This window comes from Diceros bicornis, chromosome 15 (genome assembly GCF_020826845.1).
Source record: "Diceros bicornis minor isolate mBicDic1 chromosome 15, mDicBic1.mat.cur, whole genome shotgun sequence".
NCBI classification, from domain to species: Eukaryota; Metazoa; Chordata; class Mammalia; order Perissodactyla; family Rhinocerotidae; genus Diceros; species Diceros bicornis.
Genome location: NC_080754.1, coordinates 26,677,048 through 26,702,898, shown reverse-complemented (window position 1 = coordinate 26,702,898; position 25,851 = coordinate 26,677,048). Strand labels below are relative to the sequence as shown.

Genomic DNA, 25,851 nt, shown 5'->3' with positions numbered 1-25,851 from the left:
CATTGCAAAAATAGCACAGAGAGTTACTGTGTACACGTCCACTAGATTCCTCTCCTGTTAACATCTTACATAAACAGCACGTCATCCAAACTAACAAACCCTGGGACAATGCTGTCCACTAAATTACAGACTCTCTTCATATTTCACCAGTTCTTCCAGTAAGCTCTAATACTTGGGAATTTAGCACACAGAGGCCATTTCTAGGCACTTGTCCTGCTACTGAGATTTATTGCCTCCAGGCTCCTCAGTTATAGCTTTATTACCTTTTAATAGTACAAATAGTTAACCTTTATTTATAGATGTGATTAAGGGACATGAACTTGATACAATTTTTATGCAATTATTCTTTTAAAAAACAATTATGTTAAACTAAGCATGGTACTCTTAAAAAATGTATTTAGTGATATGATGTATAGATAAATTTAAAGAAATAAACAACTTGGTGCCATTTGATACTTTTTCATTAACTACAATCATTACAGTTCTTGTCATCATATTTTGTCCAACTTTTAAGGAGAAAAATATGACTCTTTTCTCTGACCTTCTTAATTAGCTGTCAGAAACCCAGGATTGACCCCTGCGCCCAACAACTCTACTGTGTCTCTCCAAGTTAAGTCCTTGTCCCAGTAGCTTTACGACAATGACTGTCTCTTTACCCAGTTCACCATTCCTCTCTCTTAACTAACTGTGAGTTGAGAGGTCACAGCATCACATGTCCAGTGAGCAACCTTCTCTTTCAGCTCTTTCACATGTTACAAAGTAGACGAGAAAGAGCCCAGCTCCACAGAGCATCTGCATTAGCCAGTGTGAATTCCCATGATTGTTTTTTCTCCTTTTAATAAGTAGATTGTGATTCTATTTATTTTTCGCTTATTTCTTTTGCGTGTTTTTTTTAAGCTGAGTTATAATAGAACTGAAATTTATATTTAGTTCTAGTTAACAAGGACCTTTTTTGTTCCTGTGGACAAATTCAAAGCAAATTTTTCATTTTTTTATTATATTGTTTTCTAAAGCCTTATCTCTTTTAGAACAAACCATTTTTAAACATATTAAGAGAGCATTAATAAGGTTTCTAATCAAATAGCATGCATTTCTGCATATTAACAAGCAAGTTCTTTTTTTTTTTTGAAAGTGGAGATTGTATTTATTTATTTATTCATTTAATTAATTTATTTATTTTTGGTGATGAAGATTGGCCCTGAGCTAACAGCTGTTGCTAATCCTCCTCTTTTTACTTGAGGAAGATTGTCCCTGAGCTAACATCCGTGCCAGTCTTCCTCTATTTTGTATATGGAAGGCCTCCACAGCATGGCCTGATGAGCAGTGGGTAGGTCTGCGCCTGGGATCCAAACCTGTGAATCCTGAGCCGCCGAAGCAGAGTGCGCAAACTTAACCACTACGCCACTGGGCCGGCCCCTAACGAGCAAGTTCTGGTGCTCATATGTACACGTTAACATTCAGTGCTTCCCTCCTGCCTACTGAGATGTTCCTGCCTGGTCATCACATTACACAAGCATGCCCAGTGCCTGCCCAGTTCCATGCCACAATGTCTTTGAACAAGAGAACGAGGCATGGGTTGGGGATGGAATGGGAACCAGAGAAAAGAAACGAATGATTAAAAAAGGCACTGTGTACCTGCAGAGAAGAGTGCCGAAACAGCCCCACACAGCAGGACAGGCCAGCACACTCAGCCTCTATCAGGCCTCTGAAAAGTACTGTTTACCAGTGTCTGTAGTCATTATACCTATATTCTGGGCTTTACGGACCATCATGTGTCTCAGATTTAAAGTCCATACCCTGAAATTTCTTCAGAACGTACCTGCTATCAGTCAGCAAAATACAAAAGCAGTGTGCCTGAAAGCATGCACTTAATTCACCATTTGGCAAGCAATGGTTAACAGTATTTATTGTGGGCCAGCCTGCCCCTGTTCATACCAGAGCTTAGAAAAAATACAATTTTAGAAGACTAGGTATTTTTCCAGGGTGGTAAGACCAGGGTTCCTGACATGTCCTTCCGCCCTCTCCCTCTCCACCACCAGAAAGAGGAAATGGACATTCCACACAGGCCACCCCTTCCTTCTCCACTTCTGCCTTCCACCCAAGGCTCGACCACCACCACCACTACCACTTTAGATGGGTTCCTGTTATGCTGCTACTTCTGCTAAAAAATTAGTCAGTTGCCTAAAACAAAGTGAAGGAAAATGAATAAATATGAACTCATAGGTTGAAACGAGCATTCTGAAGTCCCTCTGCCAGAGGAAGAAGAAGAAACCTAACCCTCCTCTTCTTCCTTTGTTCTCCCCTACTTTCCCTAAATATCCCCACTTGCTCTGTTTGACTTTAAAGGAAATCAGGGATGTAATAATGATCACTTCTGAAAATGTATAACATCAAACTTAATATTGAAAGATTTTTCAGATTCTATGTCCAGAGACTATGTATAAAGGTGAACAATTTCCCTTCTCAGTATTCTCACTTTTTAAAGTGTTTACAAGTTAAATTATGAATGAAGCACTAAAGAATAAGGTGACTGTTAAAAATCTCTGATAAGGTTGGGCATATGGGTATTCTCTTTATTATTATGCTTTTATCAAATATATGGTACATTAAAAAAACTATGATAAAAATTTCTATTTGAGTCCAATATCTTATGTCCTAGAGTCATTATATGTTATGTGTTAAGTAATGTTTTCCTGTTATCAAGTCCAATAATGTTATTTATTTATTTAATTTCTTACTCTGGGAACTGGAGGATTGGATGATCTCCAAGGCTTATAGCTCTAGGTTCATTCTGTCCATGTTAGCACACTGGCCTTGGTTTAGATGGGCTGGACCTGATTTTTAGAGGCACACCAATCCTTCAGTACATCTCCTGCCGGGTAGTACATTTCCCTGATTATTAGGCTTTCCTCAGTCTTTGAACCTTCTCGATTTACCTGGCTTTCTCTGCAAACATCCTCTCCTCAGCCCACCCCAGGTTTTGTCCTTGCTCTCTGATCAGTCTTCTCTTGTTAATAGGGAAGAATGAGAGCTGAGGAAGAGGTTTCCTCCTGAGGACCTCACCACTCTCAGGCCCCTCACGACCTTAGGCCAGCATCCAGTTCTGTTTCCCGTGTCCTGGGTGTTCATACTAGTCGCCAACAAGCCAATTTTATTCTGCTATTGAGTAGGAAAATCAAGCTTAGCACATAGAGGACTCTGTAGTTTTGTTTTTTAGCATTTTATTTTCATTCAGCATAGTAAAAAGTGTTACAAGATGTGTTTCTTTGAATATGACTGAGATGATCATACTGAATTCTGTACTCAAGTCTGTGTTTCTGACCCACTGACTCTGTTTTTCTGTTTTCCTTTCCTGCTCACACTTTGGACAGGACAATCTTTGTTCCCCTTCTGACATCCTTCAGCTAAACCTCAGCGTTAAAAGAACTGTTGAAACACTACTTTCTCTTGGGGCACATTCAGAAGAATCCAGTTTTGTCTCTCTGTCTATCCAGCTTTTGGGTTTTGTGGCGTTTTATTGTACTTTAATGTTAACTCTCTGTATGCTTTATTACTGGGTCTTTCCCCTCTAGCTGAAAGATTGCATTCCAGTGATTTTCCACCTCATTCCTATGCTTGGTAAAGGAGGTTTGTTTCTCATTCAGAATTATTTATGAGCTTTTTTTTTTCCTGGTCATCAAAGAACTAACCAATAAAGTAGATAAATCCTTTCCTCAGATGTTCAGCTGAGCAGCCCACCACATTAGTAAGCATTTATGATTGCTAAGAAAGAGTGAAGACCAGCATTTTTTCTCCTGGTCATTGGTCCATCCTCTTGGCCTGTGGCCTTGTTTCTCTTATCATAAATGCTAAAGTGTTTCTACTAATACAGTCCTGAGCCTGTTCTTAGAATATGACTTTAGAACTTTATTTCCAAATGAGCTAATAAAATTCCCATCTGGCCATTTTCCATTGCCTCAACACAACTTATGTGTTGAAATTGTGAGAAGTGTTAAAATTGTGAGTTGCTGAACCTTTTCAACAGCTGCTCATAAGGAAATAGTTGTACCCTTTCTGGTTTGGGGGCACCTGGTCCCGTAGATCTCTGCACTGAGCTGTGCCCTGAAATCCTGAATCTCCCTTTATTGGTAGGTCCACCTAAGCATTTGCTGTCTGGACTTGTGGAAGGCACCGGCTATTTAATTTCTGTAATCTCAATTTGATCAGAATGTTCAGTCCAGAGATCAGGCAGTTCCCTGGATTGCTCTTCCAAGCCCAGTGTGTACAAATAAGGTAGTGTACACCAGGCAGGTGGTGTGGAGCTGGCCTTTCAGGAGGGGGCGCCTGTCCACATTTGCTGGCTGTTCTCTTTAACTGAGCTTCACTTCTAGAATCCTATTTAGAATTTAAAATGGGAATTTATGTAATTTCCCATATTATTTAAACCATCTTAATGAACTTGTGTTTTATAGGCTGTTGAGGAGATTATGTCTGAACAGTAGCAGGGAAAGCATGTCAGCTGTCTCTGTTCTGTTCCCAAGGTAATGAATGTTGTCCCTTTCAGAATGCTCAGTGTGTTAGCTGCTTGAAACTGCTTTATCACTGCACTCGATTCTAGATCTCATAAACATGTTTCTGAAGAGTCAGGAATCTCCTGAACTCTGTTAACAAAATTGGACACCTGAACTCAGGTATGAAGGGAGATTGCAAGGACCATAACATCCTGTGGGAGAGTCAGCCTGGGGGTCTGATGGCTTTGGTTTTCTTCCATATTAAATGGGACACTTACTTAACACATTAAAAAACTGTTTACTGTTAATGATGAAACATTGAACACTGTGTTGAAAACTTCAGTTTGATACAATAGTAGTGCCTTCCAGAATTTGGGGGGTTTTGGTTTGTCTTGTTTTTAAGATGTCTCTGACTCAGAGATCATTCAGTTTTGTGGAGTTTTGTCTTTTTAAAAAACACCTGATAAAAAACACATGCTGTTGTGTGTGGTTTTGGGGGAGTAATTGCGCATTCTCTTCAGAACACACAGTGCTCCCTTTAAGCCAGCTGGAAGGTGAATGTGCATCTGGAGAGCATGAGCGTCTGAGAGAATGTCTGAGCCTCTGAGGGAATGTCTACTCCGGGCCGCAGAGGTCGCAGGGCACCACAGAGGAGAAGAGATCAGGGAAGTGGCCTCGGAGAAAATCTCTCCCAAAAGCAGAACCCCCTGCAGGTTCATTTTAAGTAATTAATCAGTGCTTGCAGTTGTACTCAAAGTATTTATACAAAGTTGCTAGTTTTATAAGATCAAAAGATTGCAGTTACCTTGATTTATCAAGATAAATATTAAATAGAATTAAGAAGCACAAGTACTAATAACTGCTCAAAATAAATACTTGCTATATTTTTTATTGCAACTGGTTTTGTAAAACTTCATAATGAGATAGTAAGTGCCAATGAAAAGCTGAGAAAAATACAGTTATCTTCTTTAATAAATATGTATAGTCTCTTTTTTCGTGGAACCAGAATTCCACTTTCTGTCCTTTGTGAGAGCAATCTCTTTTCTTTCTGAATATTTAGTCGTAAAAACCAATGATAGGTGTTTTTCTTAAGATATGCCTTTTTCTCTAAGAAAGGATAACCAAACAAATTAATGAGGCAAACAAGATAGAAGTATTTAATTTCCTTAAGCAAACAAGTAAACACTTCAAATATATAGTAATTAAGATGTTCCTGACTAAACTTATAACATAGTTGTCCAGCATAATTTAATCCATTAAATACTAGGATATGAAATACTTTACTTTTTCAAATACAATTTCTTTTTTTTTAATTCTGTAATTCAGACTTTTAACTAGTTCAAACTGGGCCTTCCATGAATTACCCAAAGTAGGGGAAAGTTTCTCAAATACATCTAAATCTCCAGGATACACTTCTGTTTCTTCCTTTGACCCCTGCCTGGTGTGAGACCCCTGATTTTCACAGTCAGGATCATAAAGCAGATAGTGGGCATCTGTCTCGCACAGTTGGAGTCATAGCAGAAAACCATCTTGCATTCCTACAGTATGTAAATTTCTGAAGCGCTTTCTCCTACAATGTTGTATCTCTCAGACTTGAGCCGTCTGGTAACTTGGAACTGCTTTTCTGGTTTCACCTGCCTTGTTTTACTGATCTGCATTGCTCTTTTATTTATCAGGGATGAAGGATGTTGCCTTCACTCCGTAGTATTCTGTTTATCCTGTGTTGTATGTATAAGTGTATGTAACTTGTCCATTTTTCAATTTTCAAAATGATCTGTATGTATTTTAGTTGTATTAATAAAGTGACAGTGAGTGTCAGAGACCATCTCTGTGTAACTCATATTAACAGAGGCCAGTTTCCCAGGTACTAACTTTTCACATCTCAGTTGATTATTATGAGGGAGAGAAGAGATGCTTATTTTTCCTTTTCAGTTCTGTGATGTTCATCCTATTTTCTTTTTTGTTTGTTTCTATGTTACGTTGTCCCATTTCAGGATCAATTATGTTTGCCTCTCCACATTTTAGAAGAGAAAGGTTTGAGCCAGGTTGCAGTGACGGTCCAGGCTCTCCTGGAACTGGCCCCGCCCAAGCAGCAGCAGCACCAGTTATCTGCTGTGTAAGGACTCCCAGCACCTCGGGCGTTGGCCTGGCCCAAACGGAACAGGACAGCGTGACTGCTGCTGCCAGCCACCTGCTTAAACAGAGCTCTTAAGTGTTCTTAAAAGGGACTGTTTCCATGATTCCTAACAGGAATATTTTGCTTCATTTCTCCATTTTAGGGGAGGTTATATCTGTTTTCTTTGAATTGTTTATGAAGACACGGTGGGTTTTCACAAATGAAACAATTCTGTCATTACTGAGATCCCAGCACTAAAGCCTAAACTGGCTGTGCCTTCCGAGAGAGTAGGCTTGTTTCACATACCAGAAAGAATATCTTCTCAGAAGGATATTTAGCTCTCTTGAAGGCACAGACATGCTATTATCTTTACCCGTTTCCAAGACCTCGAGAGTCCACTGGTTTCTAAACCTGGTTGTTCATTAGAATCTCCTGGAGCATTTGTTAAAATACAGATTCTTGTTCACTAGATCCAGAGTGAGGCCTGGGTATCTGCATTTTCACCAAATATTCCAGGTGTTTCATATAATGGAGACCACTGTTCCAAGCTAGATATTTGTATGATTTGGGGGAGTAATGACTCCACTGCATTTTTCAGCCACATTTATAATCAAAAACTGTATTATGACTACTTGGACTGTTCTGTCCAAGGCAAAACAAAAATAAGGTAGAAGGCCTACATTTTGCATAGTGAAACAATGAAATAGATACATCTGTATTTAAGGCCAGTGTCTTAGGCTTACCCCCAACTCCAGTTCACCTCCACTTAGAGGATGGTTCTGTGTGTCCTCCTGCTGTTATCTCAGCATTACAAACAGGCACTCCACACACCGGTTCCAGATCCTTAGGCTGGTGGCAGACGCTACTCAGCATCGTTTGATTAGTCACTTCATTGAGCCTCCTCCACCCCAACGCTGCTCCCAGGACACCTGGACCTGTGAACACTCTCCAGTCACAGCAGATACACTTCCAGCTCCCCAGCTAATGGAAGATTATGAACACAAAGCAAAAGGAAGAAGGGAAAAGCCAAGATTCTTATATTTCTTTCAGGTAACTGCTAATTCCTGTGGCTGGATTAAAGCCCTGTGGCATCTTAAAAACAGCTTGCTGTCTTCATGTAGCCCATCTGGCTCCACCACTGGTGCCTTATTTACTCAATTGTGGGTGCAGTACGAGGGCCCGAGGCCTCACCCAACACAAAGCCAGGAGCCTTTATTCAAGTTTAAGCCATTTGGGTCTTTCTTCCCCTATATTTTGAACCCCTTTGAGTTGTCAGTGAGATCTGTTGGTATTCACTGCCTTTGTAAACCAAGTAGAGTAAGTGAAGATACTAGTTATCTAGGTTTTTTTCTGTTGTTAACTGTTCTGAATTTTCTTTACCAATGCATGCATTTGAACATGTTCTCTCTTTTTATCATGTAAATGCATCTAATAGTAACTTTGGATAAAATTATGTTGAGTATCTGGTCAAAATAATGTTTTTCTCCTATTCTCACAGGGTAACAAGTTCATCAGAACATTACCACTTTGTCCAAGTTTAAAATTATATAACATAAAACATCTGAGCTCAAAGCCTAATCCTTCAAGGTCCTCACAGAACAAAAGTAAAATGTCTTCTAAGTACTTAGAGCCAGCCCCCATTATATTTACAGTTCCAAACAGACCCCCCCATGTTTAGAATTTAGCTGTGTGTATTTTTAAACTATAGGTATGTTTCCTTCTAGTCGACATTAAACCTCAGTACAATCTCCAAATTATAGAGAGCCATTTGAAATGCAAGTCAGCAAAGGACAGACTGTTTGTCACATGTTATGCAAGGAATAATCCCAGAAGACATACATAATGCAACACATGGGACATTTGCAACTAATTTTCTCATAGGAATAAATGGGAAATTTCAACCTATTTCAGATTTTATACATAGCATGAAACCTTTTTAATGTGTTTTTATCACACTAATTCAGATTTATATTTGATTTGTTAGAAAAAATTTGTGTACAGTTTTGGTTGATAATGAAAGACAATTATCAAATATATTGAATTTCTTTTCTGTGCCAAGATGCAAAAACAAATCATGATGTTTTTGTTGGAAAATTTTTGTTCAGAGTTTTGTATGTACCTTTTTTTCTTAACTGGAAAGAAGATTTAACATTTAGCCTTGCTAGACTCCAGTGTGAGATGAAGATGACTGTGGAGCAGTTTCACCTGACCGTTTATGAGCTTCCTGCTGAAGCCCCGATGTTCCAGTGCTGAAGTGTGAACAGAGAAAAGGCCAAGTGCCTGCCCACTGGGACCCCTCCAGACTACGGAGATTTTAAGTCAGCAGGTTACCAAGCTTCCAAACTCATACACACTTAGCAGTCCAAACCAGTCTTCTCTGGAAACAACTCATGGGAGGAGGGGCCTTTAGATTTGGCCAGAACAGGGTAGAGGGCTTATTATAGGTCACTTCCTTTAATAGCTTTTTAAAATACAGCTTGACACCTAAACAAGGAGTCAGATTTCTCTTACTTGCTCCAGGTAGCAGTGACTAATGATGTGTGACTATGCTCATGAGTGTGATGAATTTTTAAAAACTAAATGCTTAAATGGTTATAGAAATGAAGGAAAATATGGATATTTAGAAACCTTTTTATATACATATTGCAGTGAGATGGTTTACAGCAGATTTCATTTTGTTTCTGAAAATGTTGTAAACATGTAATTAGTAAAAGATTTTGTAAAACATTGTCCTATATTTGTATGTCTGTAAATATAATGCATAAGTTCTAAGTATAAATATGTCAATATCATGTATGTTATTTTAAATCGCCTGTATGCCACCTTACACATTGACACTGATAAAAGCCAGCACATCAATAGCATGAAATAAAGGCTGATTTGAAAATGTTCATACCTAAAGCATGGTTTCCTTGGCATAAATGAAAGACTATCTCATTCCCTGAAGGAACATCAGTAGAAACTGGGTCATGATAATAGGCACTTGTGGTCAAAATGTACTTTTTAAGGAAGTATAGAAATCAGTATTGCCCTGAGTTTGGAGTTAGGTATAAGGCTTGATTCGTGAAATACACGTGACATATTTGGACAGCTGTCTCTCAGAAATTACCAAGTGTGCTCTAGGGAAAGCTTTAGCATCCCAAGACGTTCTATTCTGATTAATCAAGACAAGAATGACCCAGTGGGCTCACTCTTTTTGCAGGGAGAGGGAGAACAATAATCGGCTCTATGTGCCAGGCACAGGTTAGGTATTTTCACATGCCTTACCTCTTTTAGTCTAATACCTGAGAAGGTGAGAATTGTTGAGTAAGAAGAGCAGTGTCTCACTTATCAAAAGTATTTCCAGGTAGTCTTCCAGCAGACCTGTGTCCCCCATCTTGACTATGTGTGGGCTGTGTATCCTCACATCTCATTTCTATCTTATTTATAATTTATATCCCTACCTGTTTCCCAGAAAAGGAGCTGAAGCAGCTTATAATATATATATTCCATGTCACCATCCTCCAATAAAAACACTCAAGTGATAAGTCTAAGAGGTAGGAAGAAACCAACCTTTATGAAAACTTTACTGTGTACATATTATGCTAGACACTTTGTAAACATCATCCTGTAATTCCTACTGAACATTTCACTTTTGCTCAAGAGTTTTTTCACTATAGACAAAATTAGAATCAGAGACATTACAGGAATTAATTAAGTTTTAATGCAGCGCTGTAACTAAGTCCATGAACTTTTTTCTGGTAAGAAAGCGAGAGGAATCTTCACGAGGCTCCTAGAAATACTTCCCAGCAAAATTTTTTCAAACTATCAAGAAGCCCTAAATCAATGGTATAATCCCAATTCAGGGTTTGAATACTCATATAACAGGTAAAGTGACATAACCAGGCCACACCTGTGCATGTCCAAATAAGCAACAACCTGTAGATGAGTGTCTGTGATGGTCAAGTTTCTTACTCCCTTCAAGCCCTCCTTCCGTCTCCAGGATACCGGAGGAAAGGACCCACGGTGACTCGCTCACTTCTTGCCTCTCCGCTTGTCCTTGCCTTTACCTTTTGAATCCTTGCTATCATCTATGTCTTTCCTAGGCATTCTGAAACCACCAATTTCATTCCGTACCACAGTGCCTCGCCACCAGGCCTGGAGCTGGAAGAGAAAGGGCAAGTGAGGACAATTTATAGTATGCCTGAGAAGCTGTGTTCTCTACATAAGGGATTATTGTTTTTTGATGAAGTCACTTCTGCCTGAAGAATGGTTTCTGTCTGAGACATGGAGATGGCCAAGCCTGCTGTCCCTACAGCACTGCTCGCTGTCGTGCAGGAAACAGAGGTTAAGCCATGGACTCTAGAGTGAGGTTCTCAGAGTAAAAATAAAGAAAAGGAATCCAATGAGACCAATCTTTTCCTTACACTTAGAAACCTGGCTCTCTTTACTGCTGCTGCTCTTGATGAACATCCGAGTTCCCCACACCTCACAACCATTTGATCCAAAAGGGATGTTAGTTTCCCAGGCTATGGGCAAAAGAAAGCCCTCAGTCAAAAATGTGCAGATAATCTCGATGACTTCAGCCAGCTTCCTGGTGCATTTCATATCTTTAATGATTGATTAAAGGATCAATAAATACTCCTTCAAAAAGGATTTAGATAGGTCCCTTGAATATTTTATTCATCAGACACAACTGTTCTGAATATAGTCTGGGCTACTTTAAAATCAGACTAAGCCCTAAAGACTGGGAGCAAATCCACTAGTGAAAAAACAATCACCTAGTTCTTACATCTGTGCTCTAAGTCAAGGAATGCTGACAAATAGAAAACACCATAGAAGCTCAATAAATACTTGCTAACTATACATCCAACTCTCTCCTAATGGAAGGCCCAAGTGTGGGTTTGGATACTCAGTCCTGAATGTACTTTAAAGCTTACTTTCTTAATCCACCCCCTAACATACATCCCAGACCAGTCTGCACACCATAGGGTCTCAGCAGATACTCCTTTCAGAGAAAAGGGCAATCCTCAAAACAATAGTTTCAGTCCAGCTGATGTTGTTTTTGCTTGGTAATATTTCCCAGAATCTGACCTGCCAGTTAATCATCACTTATATACACAAGTTCATATGAAACTAAAATATATATTTTTTTCTAAACTGCTACTTATTCCCTCCACCTTTTTAACAAACAGCTCTTATCAGAACCTAGCAGATAGCCTGGGCTGACTTATATAAATAGGATTTTAAGAAGCAGTAGGATATTAAGAAAAATTCCTTCAAGAGCTGTTTTGGTTAGAAATAGTATTCTTAAATTTGACCTCTGGGCACAAGTTCTAGGTTTGCTTCCACTGCTAACCACGTCTTTTTCCCTGGATTAAGAGTTGGGGGCATGTCCTTTTGTCTCCCTGTACCACAGATTGTGTTGGCAAATTCCAAAAATAACAAACCGTCTGTGTTTCCTCACAGATCTGTTCTGTGAGACTCTGCATTCCTCAGTGTTAGGCTGGCTATGGAACTGAAAGGGCCCCAAGGTGCCAATTACGGCTTTCTACCTTTATGATGCTCTTTAATTCCAAGCGATCCTGTTCTATCTTCTTTCTGGTCCTCTCCTTTTCTAGACGATCTTCAATGATGACCTGTTCATACTCCCTTAGCTGCAAAAGTAGACATTGATCATATGTTATAGGACTCTCTTGGCTGAGCTATGGCCCAGACAGCCCTGCACTTTTAATCTAAAATTTTTAAAATAAAGCATGCCAAATTTAAAGATAAACTAAAGAAAAGAAAAAACTTACTGGATTCTTATATTGTAAATATTCACATATTAACTTTATAATTGTTCTCCAAATTTTTTCAGTTTGAATAATTCAAATTTGCTTTAAAATCTTTAATAAAAATGAAATACAAACTTGGTGTGTGATTAATGACGTCAAAATAATGTAATTTTTGGGCCCGCCCCGTGGCTTAGCAGTTAAGTGCGCGCACTCCGCTACTGGCGGCCCAGGTTCGGATCCTGGGCGTGCACGGACGCACCACTTCCCCGACCATGCTGAGGCCGCGTCCCACATACAGCAACTAGAAGGATGTGCAACTATGACATACAACTATCTACTGGGGCTTTGGGGGAAAAAAAGGAGGAGGATTGGCAATAGATGTTAGCTCAGAGCCGGTATTCCTCAGCAAAAAGAGGAGGATTAGCATGGATGTTAGCTCAGGGCTAATCTTCCTCACAAAAAAAAAAATAAATAATGTTTTTAAAAAACTGTGATAGAATATACACATACAAATAGCAGTCATCTTTTAAAAGAAAAATTTGGAAAGTTCTACATTTATTCAATGATGAAACCATAATCAGAAGCTTTTTAGAAATCATAATTTACAAATTATCTTCAGAGACCACAAAGTAGAAATAATAGTATCTATCTCAAGAGGTGGTTGGGAGAGTTAAATAAGTTACATATGTGAAATACTAGTAAACTGCCTGGGAAAGAGTAAGCACTGTATAAGTGTTAGCTGCTGCTACCATTGTCCCCATCACCGATGTCATCGTCATCATCATCATCACTGAAAAAGAATCTCTTTGGTTTATAGGCACACCTCCACTCTGTCACCAAAAACAGCATTACCCAGCTACTGTAGCTCACCTACCACCCACTCCTCAGTGCTCAGCCTTACACTCTCGAGACTGCTTCCTTACCGTCTTTGCAAGGTCTTGAAGGTGTGCTAAGTCAGTGGCCTTTGCAGATTTGAGAGCATTTAGTTCATTCTGTTTCATTTCTGTGTCCTTATCAAATTTCTCCATCCAGAACTCTAGCTTCTCCTCAAGTTTCTATTTGGAAAGAACAGTAAAACATGGCTTCCACCAGACACAAAACAGTATATACCGTATGAAATCATTTATATAAGGTTAGAGAACAAGCAAAACTTGTCTATAGTGATAAAAGTCAGAATCGTGGCTACTTCTGGGGGGAGTGCTGGTTTATTGATTGGGAATGGGGCATGAAGGAGATTTCTAGGATGCTGTAAATGTGCTCTAGATCTCTATCTGAGTGGTGGTTACAGGAATGTATATGCATAAATATTCATCAAACTATATACTTAGTATTTGTGCCCTTTACTGTATGTGATTACTCAATTTAAAAACAGGAGGAAGAGGGCCTTCCAGGTGTCTGGATAAGAGAAGATTCGGTGAAGAGGAAAGGAATAAAGGGTGGGTAGAAAATTCTGAAGGATAAGAAATGACATCAGACATCTCCGACTGATAACAGACACTAAATACTAGTTGAGAAGGGTGCAATATCTTCAAACTTCTAAAAGATAATAAATGTGAATCTAAGATTCTATACCTAGCTAACCTAGGATTCAAATGTGAGGGAAAGAGAGACTATACCTAGTCTTTCTGAAAGAGTTTCTCAGAAATGTACTTTAGCAAAATAAAATGAAAGAGATATGTATTAGAAACGAGAGAGAAACCAGTAAACTGTATATTTAAACTATATAATATATCATACTTTTTAATAATCATAATCTGGATCTAAAATCCCAAATTAGGTGATAGAATCTAGTAGAAAGAGCACAGACAGGCTCTGAAGGCAGATTGCCTAGGTTCAACTCCAACTCTGGCACTCCAGAAGGAGGGAGAGAAGTCAAGATGGCGGCATAGGTGGACTCTGAACTCACCTCCTCCCACGGACACAGCAGACTTACTACTACTCTTGGAAAAATTACCCCTGAGAGAGAACTGGCACTCCAATAAGTTTACTTAAATTCAGTTCCCTCATCTATAATGAAAATATGTAATGGAAATATATAATAAATAATGTCAACATGGGATGTAGCAGAGGAAGAGAAGAGGTAAGTTAAAGCTTTGCCTTAATAAAGGCAAGCAAATATGGATATTAACTCTAGATTTAAGAGAAAGAACAAAGTGTAGACATGTATGTTAAAATTTTAAGGGTTACCACCACAAGAACAGGATGTGTAACTTCCTAATTCCTAGAGCGTGTAGCTCAAGAATGGGACACCAAGAGGAGCCTTTGGCGGTACATAGACATGAAATTTTAAAAAACATGATTCACAATAAACCATTCTAATTAAGTTAGAGAGAACATGTCAGTTTGGTGCAATCACGTCTTTAATATTCTAACTCTTGCTGGCGCTCCTTATTTAACAAAAAGAGAATGGGCTCTGGGCAGGCAAGAGGAGCTGGCTGGAATATAATAACATCATTTGGTATTTATTGTACTTCTATTTACATTACTTTCCATTCATGGAAAATGATACTGGTTTTCCTTTTATAGTGATATAAAAATCTTAATTGAAAATAAATTGATATTGTTGTTTAGGTGAGTAACTAGGTAGAAAACAGTAGTAACACAGGTGGTATATAGATATTACAAAACTGTGAAAGTGGTATGCAAATAACTGGAGTTTGCACTAGCGAGCAAGAAATCCAGCAGTAAAAATTCCACCAATCCAACAAAAGTCAAGAAGGAAAGAAACAACTAGAAAGCTTGAAAAGTAGGGAACATAAAATAAGATGGAAAAATTAAGTACAAACAAGTGAAAAATCACAATAAATAAATTGGGGTAAATTCCCCTATCAAAAGAAAGAGCCTCTCATATTTTTTTTTAATCTAGCTATGAACTATTTATAAAAAGCATAGCTAAAACAATATCATCAAAGCAAAAAGAAAGCAGGTTTAGCAATTAATATCTGGAAAAATAGAATTCAAGCCAAAAATAATTAAAAGACACAAAAAGGGACAATTTACACTGAAAAAAGACACAACCTATAAAGAAGATATGATAATTATAAACTTTTATATTCTAATACCATATTTTGGAATATATAAAGCAAAAACTATTAGTCATATAAGAAGTTGACAGATCCACAATCATCTTAGGAGACTATCACACTTCTCTGAAATTAGTAACTCAGGTATAGACCAAAATAAACAACAATATGAAGAATTTGACAGCTAGACTAATAGACATTTATACAACTTTGTACCTAACAGAGAATACACATTCTTTTCAAATACCCACGGAATATTCACATAACCTGAGCATATCTTAAGCCCAAATAAGAACTCAACAAATTCCAACAAGCATAAACCTTACATTTCACATTCTGAGACCACAATGGAAGACAGAGTATAAACCTTAAAGGGTTGTAAGGTTCACAGCAGGAACATCAGAGGGTTGTTGTGAGCAATAGAAAGATAGCCAAGACCTCTCCAACTCCAACGACTCGGACATTTAAGAAATACCCTTTAAAATAACTCTCGGGTTAAAAAGGAAATACCAAATTATAAACTACAAATTATGATGCCTACGATTTACTTTTAAAGGCATGAAAAAGATAAGATGGATTAATGGAGGAAGGATATATAGATACGTGATAAAGCAAGAATAATAAAATGTTAATGGTAGACTCTACAACTAGATGGTGGTATATGGGTGTTCACTGTAAAATTCTTCCAATTTTCTGTATATTTGGAAACACACATAATAAAATGCTGAGGAAATAAATTACAAATTATTTGGAAAGGAATGACAATGTAAGCATCATGAATCAAAATCTGTAGATTATAGACAGAGTACTCAGAAAATATGTTGGTTTATATGCATTTACTAGAAAATAATAAAACTTGAAAATAAATGAATTGAGCATTTAAGAAACTAGACAAAGATAAGCAACATAAGCTCAAAGAAAGTACAAGATAATAATTACTCAAAGCAAAAACCAATGTGACAGGGAAAAAAAAGATTTGCTCAATAAAACCAAAAGATAGTTTCTGTGAGACCAACAAAATGGTCAAACTTTTGACAAGTCTCAGCAAGACAAAGGGAGCGAAGACATAAAATCTTAAAAATAAAGGATGAAAAAAATAACTACAGAAGTAAAGGAAAATTTTAAGTTGTAAGAGACCACAGAGCAGAGCTTTATACTAATAAATCTGAAATTAATGTTTAGATGAAATGGGTATTTTCCAGGAAGACATGTTACCAAAAATGACTCAAAAATATTTTTAAGTGAAGACATCAATAATCATTAAAAAAATTGAGGGCCGGCTCCGTGGCTTAGCGGTTAAGTGCGCACGCTCCGCTGCTGGTGGCCGGGGTTTGGATCCCAGTCGTGCACTGATGCACCGCTTTTCCGGCCATGCTGAAGCCGCGTCCCACATACAGCAACTAGAAGGATGTGCAACTATGACACACAACTATCTACTGGGGCTTTGGGGGAAAAAATAAATAAAATAAAATTATTTAAAAAAAAAATTGAAAAGGTAGCTAAATATCTCCTTTTAAAATACTACCAGACAAGACTGTTTATGACTGTGTTGTACCAAAGTTTCAAGGAACAGAAAATAATCTATTTTCTATTTCTATTTTTAGGTTTCAGAACATAAAAAGGTGGAAAGCTTCCCCACTCAAGCTGCCAAGCTAGCAAAATTGATAGTAATACAACAAAGAAGCATCAAAAAATAAATCTATAGGTTAATCTCATTTATGAAATATATAAATACAAAATAAAAATCTAAAAATCTAATTCTATCAGTCTAGTAAAAGAATAATATATTATGACCAAGTAGGGTTTATCCCAAGAATTTAAAGATGATTCACCATCAACAAACCTATTAATATATTTTACTTTATTAACATATTAAAAGATTAAAAAACATATCTCAATGGATGAAGAAAATCCATCTCAGAAAACTAAATACTCATTCCTGATTAAAAAGGAAAAAAAAACAGCAAGATAAGATCAAAAGGAAACTTCCTTAACTAGATAAAGTTTATCAACCATAAAGCTACAGAGTAAACCTCATACAAACCCTATTTGTGCCCGTTATCAATGCATTGCCTCTCAACTCCAAATTCATCCTTCGCTGGCTGAGTTTGTGCAACTGGTGGCTTGCTGTAAGCATTTCTTTTGCCAGGTGGCACAATGTTAAGCTTTGTCAGTAGAGGGCGCTAGAAGGACATGACAGGAGAGCTTCTCTCCTTGGTTCCAGTGTGCTTCCTCGTGTTCCTGGGGCAGGTCTGACAGTGGCATGTGGGTGGGACACTCAGTGGCAGTTACTCACCAACAAGTTTTGCTGACACAACAGGAGGATTCTAGCCAAACACAGTCCACAGTTCCCAGCTTGCCAGCTTTATCCCACTAGCTGTGAAGCAGCTCTGACCCAGGGCAACAAAGCAAACATCTCTGTTTATTCCTTCCTTGGATACTGTCCTTCAGCCCTAGAATGTTCTTTAGAGATCTCTTTCATCCTTTCTTTGCAGACAATTCCTTATTACCAGTTAATGATTCTTTTGTTAAATGTTCCCTTGGTTTCTGTCACCTATCCAGACCATAAGGATACAGAATTGATACCAAAAATAGAGTTTATCTCCCACTTTCTAATTCACATATGTCTTCCTAAGGCATCTAAAATCCTTGCTATTTCCTGTTCACCAGATACCATCAACATAATTCAGTGAACTATGTTTTGTGGAAAGTCGAAACACGATGTTTTGTGGAAAGTCGAAACAAGCAACATCTCAGCAGACCACATTATGGCAGAGAACAGAACTGACACAGCCCTGACGTGAGACTGTGAGGGTGTGCTGTTGGCCCTGCCAGGTAAAAGCAAACTGCTTCTGGAGGTTTTTTCAAACTGATTTGGAGACAGGGGCTTTGGTCAGGTTAATAGCTGCCTACCAAGTGCCAGTGGCAATTGAAGATTTTCTCCGGTGAACACAGTGCATCTGGAACTGTAGCCACAATTAGAGTCCCCACCTGATCACATTTACAACAGTCCACAGTCATTCTCCAAGATCATTCAACTGCACAGGCCAAGCAGCTGAGTTAAATGGGGATGTGATAAGTATCACTGCCTCGACTTCTTTCAAGCCTGATGTTGGGACTAATTCCTGCAGTTATACCAAAAGTGCAGCATTACTTATAATTTACTATCTTGATAGGGAGGGGAAGCAGTTGGCCCTTACTACCTACCTGGCCCTTACTATCATAATAGCCCTCACTCCATGAGTCAGAGAGCCCCTGTGGAAATTCTGCCGGTTGCCAAGTACGTCTATTCCAATTACGTGTTCAGTGATGGGAAATAACCACAGGATGGGTCCATGGAACAAGTGGGCTCAGAGTAAACCAGACTTGAGTTAAGACTCCATCTATCACCTGACCACCATAATCTTCCATTTTGAGTAGGGGCCACAGTGTTGTTTTGGGTCCCCAGGAATTAGCATCAATTCAGAGCCAATGTTTAGCAATCTCAGAAAGTCTGGATATTTTCTTTTTTCCAGTGCATAGTCACTCTACTAAAGAGCCACAGGTCCCTCTGGGTAAGGCTTAGAGGAAGATTCACAGTATATACTTGCAGCAGTGCTACAGAAGTTCATCCTCAGAGGGACCTGCCCCCTTCAATCAAGGGGCTCTGGGTTTGTGAATTGACTTAGTTCTGGAAACTTGATGAGAGGCTATGACTCTTTATTGTGGTGACTCAAGTCAGGTTTTTGCCTACTGGACTTGGACGTTTTTTCTCTTATATAGATCCAGTAATGCTTTATCAGGCTGCCCATCAATTTTGTTCCTAGGGATACTATGATTAATTAGCCATTGACAAATGTCCCTGTGGGCAAAGGCATTCTGATTACCAGTACATCCCTGCTTCCCTTTATGGTGAACGTGTCCACCTTGTCTTTGGCAGTTAAGTGCTGCCACATGTCCTCTGGCACTCCAGAATCCCATCATCCCCACTGAAATCAGGGAGCCCAAATCTATGATGATATCATCCATGGTCTTACCTGGCCTACTAGCAAAGCAACTACAGAGCTTTTCAGGGATGCAGGTGTTCTTTCACTAATGTATTTCTCAATGTCTTAGGAAAGGAGTGTCTTCTGGGAAGGAGTGTCTTATGGAAACCATTTAGAGGTGGGTGTTTGGAGGCAGATTTGTAGGTCACACACGATAAATTCACTCCGATATTCCTATTTCCCTAAGTCTTTGGATTCTGTTCTCCACATCAAAGCAGGGAAGGTCTGGCTTCTCCACCTCATTAAATGTGGGCCACTGATGAGTCTAAGTTTCAGTTAACCAACAAAGCAAACTGGCAGAATCACCTCCAGCTGCACAAGCTAACACATTAAATCCAGAATATCTGGTAAGTATATCCACATCAATGAACTCGATCCAATCTAGTGTTCTATTCCATCCTCCTTGGTCTAACACCCTTAGAATCCATTCCCAGAAATGCCTCCCAGGTTTCTGTCAATATATATTAGCAAAGTCTTGTGATTCTTTTGGTGTATAAGCTATTTCCTTCTGAGTTATAGTTATCTGAGTTATCTGTCCCCCTGGAACTTGCTGAAATTTGACCCTAGTTATGGATCCAGGGGCAATAGGGATGATTGTGCTAGGTCTTGAGAGTGAGCATCCCTTTTCAAGGCATCTGCCTCAGATGAAGTTATTCTCACAGGATTTTCAGGGAAAGGAAGACTAATCTCCTCAGACACAGGAGGGCAGGCAACTTCCACTGGCAAGGGAGGCTCAGAGTGACTTGGGGGTTCAAGATTGTCAATTACATCTGAGTTCAACCAGATGTTCCCATTTCGAGTTTCAGGGTCCCATTCTTTCCCAATGAAACCCCTAACTTGCACATAAGAAACTTGGCATGAATTCATGTGTAATACTGACTGAATGCCACTAAAACCAAGAATAGAAAAATAGTGCCCCATTATCACTACTAGTAATCAACATCACGCTTGACATTCTATCTACACAATAAGCCACAAAATGGAAACAGACATATAAATAGTAAAAAATAAAATTGTTATTATTTGTAGTCAATAAGATTTTCTACCCAGAAAATCCAATGAATCACCTGCAAAACCATTAAAACTAATATGAGAGGACATAAGGAATCTATAACAACATACAAAAATGAATAGCCTTTCTAGATACCATGCACCTAGAGACATGTCCAAGAATATTTAGCATTGTTATACAGCAAAACTTGGACACAACCTAAATGTTCACTGACAGAAGAATGGTTAACTAAATTTTAGTATATCATCTCTATGGGATATTATATAACAATTGTATTGTTATAGAAAACATTACAGACAAAGTAAATTAAAAAAAAAAACAGAGTCTGGAACAATATATATAGTATGATCCCGTTTATGTCAAAAACAAATATAAATAAATACTAAAAACATGTAAGTATTTAGGTGCATACACAAGTATATATACAAAAAGAAAAAGATGTGGAAGAAATCTCTGGGGGCTGGCCTGGTGGCAGAGTGGTTAAGTTCTCGCGCTCTGCTTCAGCGGCCCCGGATTCGCAAGTTGGGATCCCGGGCGCAGACCTGTGCACCGCTCATCAAGCCATGCTGTGGTAGGCATCCCACATATAAAGTAGAGGAAGATGGGCACAGATGTTAGCCCAGGGCCAGTCTTCCTCAGCAAAAAGAGGAAGATTGGCAACAGATGTTAGCTCAGGGCTAATCTTCCTCACCAAAAAAAAAAAAAAAAAAGAAAGAAAGAAAAGAAATCTTTGGAAAGAAGAGTGATTAAAAGAGCTTTCAGGGGGGCCTGCCCGGTGGCGCAAGCGGTTAAGTGCACGCGCTCCGCTGCGGCGGCCCGGGGTTTGCTGGTTCGGATCCCGGGCGCGCACCCACGCACTGCTTGGCAAGCCATGCTGTGGCGGCGTCCCATATAAAGTAGAGGAAGATGGGCACAGATGTTAGCCCAGGGCGGTCTTCCTCAGCAAAAAAAGAGGAGGATTGGCGGATGTTAGCACAGGGCTGATCTCCTCACAAAAAAAAAAAAAAAAAAGAGCTTTCAGGGCCGGCCTCGTGGCTTAGCGGTTAAGTGCACGCGCTCCGCTGCTGGCGGCCCGGGTTCACATCCCGGGTGCGCACCTACGCACTGCTTCTCCGGCCATGCTGAGGCCGCGTCCCACATACAGCAACTAGAAGGATGTGCAGCTATGACATACAACTATCTACTGGGGCTTTGGGGGGAAAAATAAATAAATAAAATCTTTAAAAAAAAAAAAGAGCTTTCACTTTTTTAAATCTTTATATTTCTGTACCTTTTCAAATTTTCGTTAAACAGTATTTATGTGTTGCTTGTTTTATTGGGCTGAAGATCTGGGAAAAACTGACTTCATCCATTTATCCCCCAACTCGTCTGATTGTTATCAAATACCTGCTATGTGTCTAACATTTGAAACAGGTAACATGATACATAATCCCCTAAATTGCAGGAATATAGGATCCTGATTCTAATAACATACTAGATACCTTTTTCAGTAAAGCCGTGTGAGATAGCATCTGGGAATTCTTTTCTTTAACCACACATTTGGAATTTTTTACTGAAAATTCATTAGCTTTCTCAAAGGCAGGCTGTATCATGAGTAAACTGGAAATTTTATTCATTCAACATGGATTTTTTTTTTTTGCTGAGGAAGAGTCACCCTTAGCTAACATCTGTTGCCAATCTTCCTCTTTTTTTGCCTGAGGAAGATTAGCCCTGAGCTAACATCTGTGCCAATCTTCCTCTATTTTGTATGTGGGTCACCACTGCAGCGTGGCTGACAAGTGGTGTAGGTCCATGCCTGGGATCCCAACTTGCGAACCCAGGCCGCCAAAGCAGAGCGCGCTGAAGTTAACCGCTACACCATGAGGCCAGCCCCCCAACATGGATATTTTAAAAGGCTCCACTTAGCTTGGTTTGTTATGTATTGGAAATACTAATTAAAACCATCCAGTCACATATAATTCACATGACAAGAAATAAAATGAGTAAATAAATATATGGAAAAATGGCCAATTCTATTAGTAAGCAAAAAAATGCAAAATAAAACAATTCATTAAATTAGCAGACTTTAAAAAACATCTAAAATGGCTAGTGCTGTTGAGGATACCTTGAAATTAGTGCCAGCATACGTTGCTGATGACTGTAAATTAGAGAGTATTAGCAATATTTATCAAGGGTCACAAAACACCAGTTTCTCTGGTATAATAATCTCATGCTTGAGATTTACTTTTGGTAAATAACTGCGAAGAAGAAAAGCAGTTATTTGGGCAAAGCTTTCATTACTGCATTATTTGTTTATTTATTTATTTTTGCGAGGAAGACTGGCCCTGAGCTAACATTCGTGCCCATCTTCCTCTACTTTATGTGGGACACCGCCACAGTATGGCCTGACAAGTGGTGCGTTGGTGCGCCCCCAGGATCCGAACCCGGGCCGCCAGCAGCGGAGCGCACGCACTTGACCGCTACGCCATGGGGCCGGCCCCACTGCATTATTTATAATAATGAAACTTTGGAAATAACCTAAATATCCAAAATGAAAGGTAACAAGTAAACTATGGTATAACAATTCAATGTAATGTTAAAAAACTATTTTAAATTATTTTATGAAGAGACTGTAATATAAAAAAATGAGTGAAAAAGCAATTGGCAGTTTTTTAAAAATCTCCCCTCAACTAAGATGTTACTTTTGTAATTTAAAAAATCAGTAAATTTTATTTTAAAATTATGACTATAAAGCAATATAGGAATAAGAAAAGTTTTTTAGGGGCCAGCTTGGTAGCGCAAGCAGTTAAGTGTGCGCGCTCTGCTGTGGCGGCCTGGGGTTCGCAGGTTCGGATCCCGGTCGCGCACCAACGCACCGCTCATCAAGCCATGCTGTGGTGGCGTCCCATATAAAGTAGAGGAAGATGGGCACGGATGTTAGCCCAGGGCCAATCTTCCTTAGCAAAAAAAAAAAGAGGAGGATTGGCATCGGATGTTAGCTCAGGGCTGATCTTCCTCACCAAAAAAAAAAAAAGAAAAGAAAAGTTTTTTATATAATGCTAAATGATACAGGCAGAAGACAAAATTTTACTTGTACTCAAATTACAGCTTTATAAAATATTTATTCAGATGGATAACTTGGAAAGAAAACATGGGCTATAGCTCATTCATTACGCTGGTAGAATTACGGTTGATTTTCCTTTGCTTAAAAAAATTTGTTGCTGTCCTTAGTATTTTATAAGTGGAACACAAACACGTCAGAGGATAAAAAAGTTTTGGTGACCCACCTGCTGCTCCTTTCTAAGGAACAGTTCAATCTCCATATGAATCCGGTTCTCCTCTTCAGTTTTCGACCTTAGTTTCTGTGAGAACAATAAAGCAATGTCAGGAACTCTTCCCAGCAGGGTTGGCAATGAGAAGGTCCCCAGATTAGAAGTGTAGCAGCGACAGAAGCACAGGCTTTCTTTACCAGCTGGGACCCCAAGAATTCCACAGTGTTGCTCCAGAGCAGCAAGTCAGTTCCCTTTGACTCAATTCGTGTTCACAAACATTGCTGAGCCATGTGTCTGGTACTGTGCTAGATACACGCAAGTGACCAGAAAAAATGACCATCATCCTGTTGCCTGGAAAGTGATGTCAATTTAAGGAGAGAAACAATGCTTCAAGGGAACCAGGTTCTTAGGCCCAGAAAAGGAAATTTCAGAGCGCAAGAAACAAGTCTGCTGTCAGTCTTCAGCTACACCTGGGGCGCAAGCTTCCAAAGCAGGGGCTCAGAGAAAGGGCTCCTCTCGCACACGTGATACCCTCTACTGATGTTTGCTCCTCGCCCACCTATGGTTCTTTTAGCCACTCAGCCTTCTTGCTGTAAGGAGGGTCTACCCCTTCTGTCTTTCTCCTGATATTTTTCACTGTGACTTCTCATCTCTATAAATTTAGGTCTGAAGGAATTCAGCTCTCTAGATTTTGCATTTCTTAACAGAGGGATAAAAGGTACCAGTGGGTGAGGAAAGCCACAGCAAAAACTTGCACTTACTAAGTATCTTGTTTTGCCTTCTCCCCAGGAGAAATGGCGGTGGTTCATAAAATAAGGACAAAGTCACCAAGGGAAGAAAGTACAACCAATTTTCAGTCATTACAGAAAAACAGGCCCATCAAAATCTCTGCTTGGAAATAACGCAAGCCCTCATTCCATTTTTATTTTTAACCTCAAATGCTAGGGCTGCTGGAGAGAGAGGGTGAAGATCAGGAAAGTCTCCTCTCCCTCCTCTGTCAGCTGAGGCAGCATCAGGAGTGACAGCTCCCACACCATCTACCTGGTTCACTCCTACGGTGGCAGCGATTACCTCAATCTCTTCCAGCAAGAGCTCCTCTGTTTTGTTACATTTTTTCTGTGTCTGGGAAATCTGCAGCTCAGTGTTTCTCTTCATATAGCGATTCTCCATGTTGGTTTTTGCCTTCATCTCTTGCAACTGGTCCTTGAGGTGAGCAATATATTCATTCCTACCCTACAGAAGTAAGACCAGGTTTCTAAAATAAGACGCATTCTACCTCCATTCAATTCAATCAGTGACTTAAGCTTAGCTTTTGTATTTATAAATCAACAAGGACCTATTTTTCTGCTATCTCACTATGGAAAATTTAGTCAATAATCATGGATAGTATAAATGAAAATGAAAGATAAGTAGGTCTAAGCATCAGGACTGTGAGATTCTTTCCCAGGCACACTATATTTGGGTGCTCTGTATCCACACAGATTTCCCATTACTGTCTCATTTTGGTAGAAAGAGCACTGGTCTAAACGATCAAAAGACCTGACTTCCCACGCAAGCCCCACCAGCTGTGTGAACCTGGCCAAGTCAGTTAAACTTTTTGAGTCTTACCTTCTATAAAATAAAAACAGTAATATCTACCCTGCCTGAAATATCTCAGCAAGTGACTATAAGGATCAATTAAGAATATATGTGAAAACTCTTTGCAGGTTATAAAGTGCTTGGCAATTTTGAGGTCTCAATATTCATTTAAAAACTTTTATTCAGTACCAGCATTGAGCTAGACATTAGGTAAATGGCAGAGGTATAAGTAGACATAGTCCTTGCCCTCATAGAGCTTACAATCTAGTGGAGAGATGTAGTTAAAAGGAAACAAATATGTATAAATGTTTTTAAGTGTGCAAAGTGCTATGAAAGAAAAGGGCAACAGGCTATCAGAGAAAAATAACAAGGGAGACCTACATTAGATTGGATGGTCTTAAAAAGGATTCTCTGAGAAAGTTATGTTAAATCTGACACCTGAAGAAAAAGTATGTCCATCATATGAAAAGTAGAGTCAAAGAGAATTCTAAGAAAAAGGAAAAATGTGTACCAAAGTCCTAAGGCAGCAAAGACCTGGATATATTACAGGGACTGAAAGAAAACTCTGGAGGCTTTAGCCCAGCAAGAGTTGAGATAGGG

The 25,851-nt window shown here is 39.1% G+C and overlaps 2 protein-coding genes across 17 annotated transcripts in view; one reads left to right on the top strand and one right to left on the bottom strand.

Annotated features, from left to right (window-relative positions):
• Positions 1 to 9,497, top strand: part of LRCH3 (leucine rich repeats and calponin homology domain containing 3) — a 104,057-nt gene extending 94,560 nt beyond the window's left edge. For 6 of the 13 annotated variants that reach the window (XM_058555986.1, XM_058555982.1, XM_058555983.1 and 3 more), the window contains one exon: positions 3,372 to 4,434. In XM_058555986.1, coding sequence (XP_058411969.1) covers positions 3,372 to 3,572 — 201 coding nt within the window. In that variant the 3' untranslated portion in view covers positions 3,573 to 4,434. The other 7 variants (XM_058555984.1, XM_058555979.1, XM_058555981.1 and 4 more) reach the window with 5 other exon arrangements.
• Positions 9,498 to 9,983: 486 nt separating this feature from the next.
• IQCG (IQ motif containing G) overlaps positions 9,984 to 25,851 on the bottom strand; it is a 41,665-nt gene continuing 25,797 nt past the window's right edge. For 2 of the 4 annotated variants that reach the window (XM_058555988.1, XM_058555990.1), the window contains exons 7-11: positions 24,715 to 24,906; positions 23,689 to 23,763; positions 13,286 to 13,417; positions 12,141 to 12,242; positions 9,984 to 10,749 (exon numbers count right to left, since the gene is read on the bottom strand). In XM_058555988.1, the coding sequence (XP_058411971.1) occupies positions 10,621 to 10,749; positions 12,141 to 12,242; positions 13,286 to 13,417; positions 23,689 to 23,763; positions 24,715 to 24,906 (630 nt within the window). In that variant the 3' untranslated portion in view covers positions 9,984 to 10,620. The remainder of the gene's footprint in view (positions 10,750 to 12,140; positions 12,243 to 13,285; positions 13,418 to 23,688; positions 23,764 to 24,714; positions 24,907 to 25,851) is intronic. The other 2 variants (XM_058555992.1, XM_058555991.1) reach the window with 2 other exon arrangements.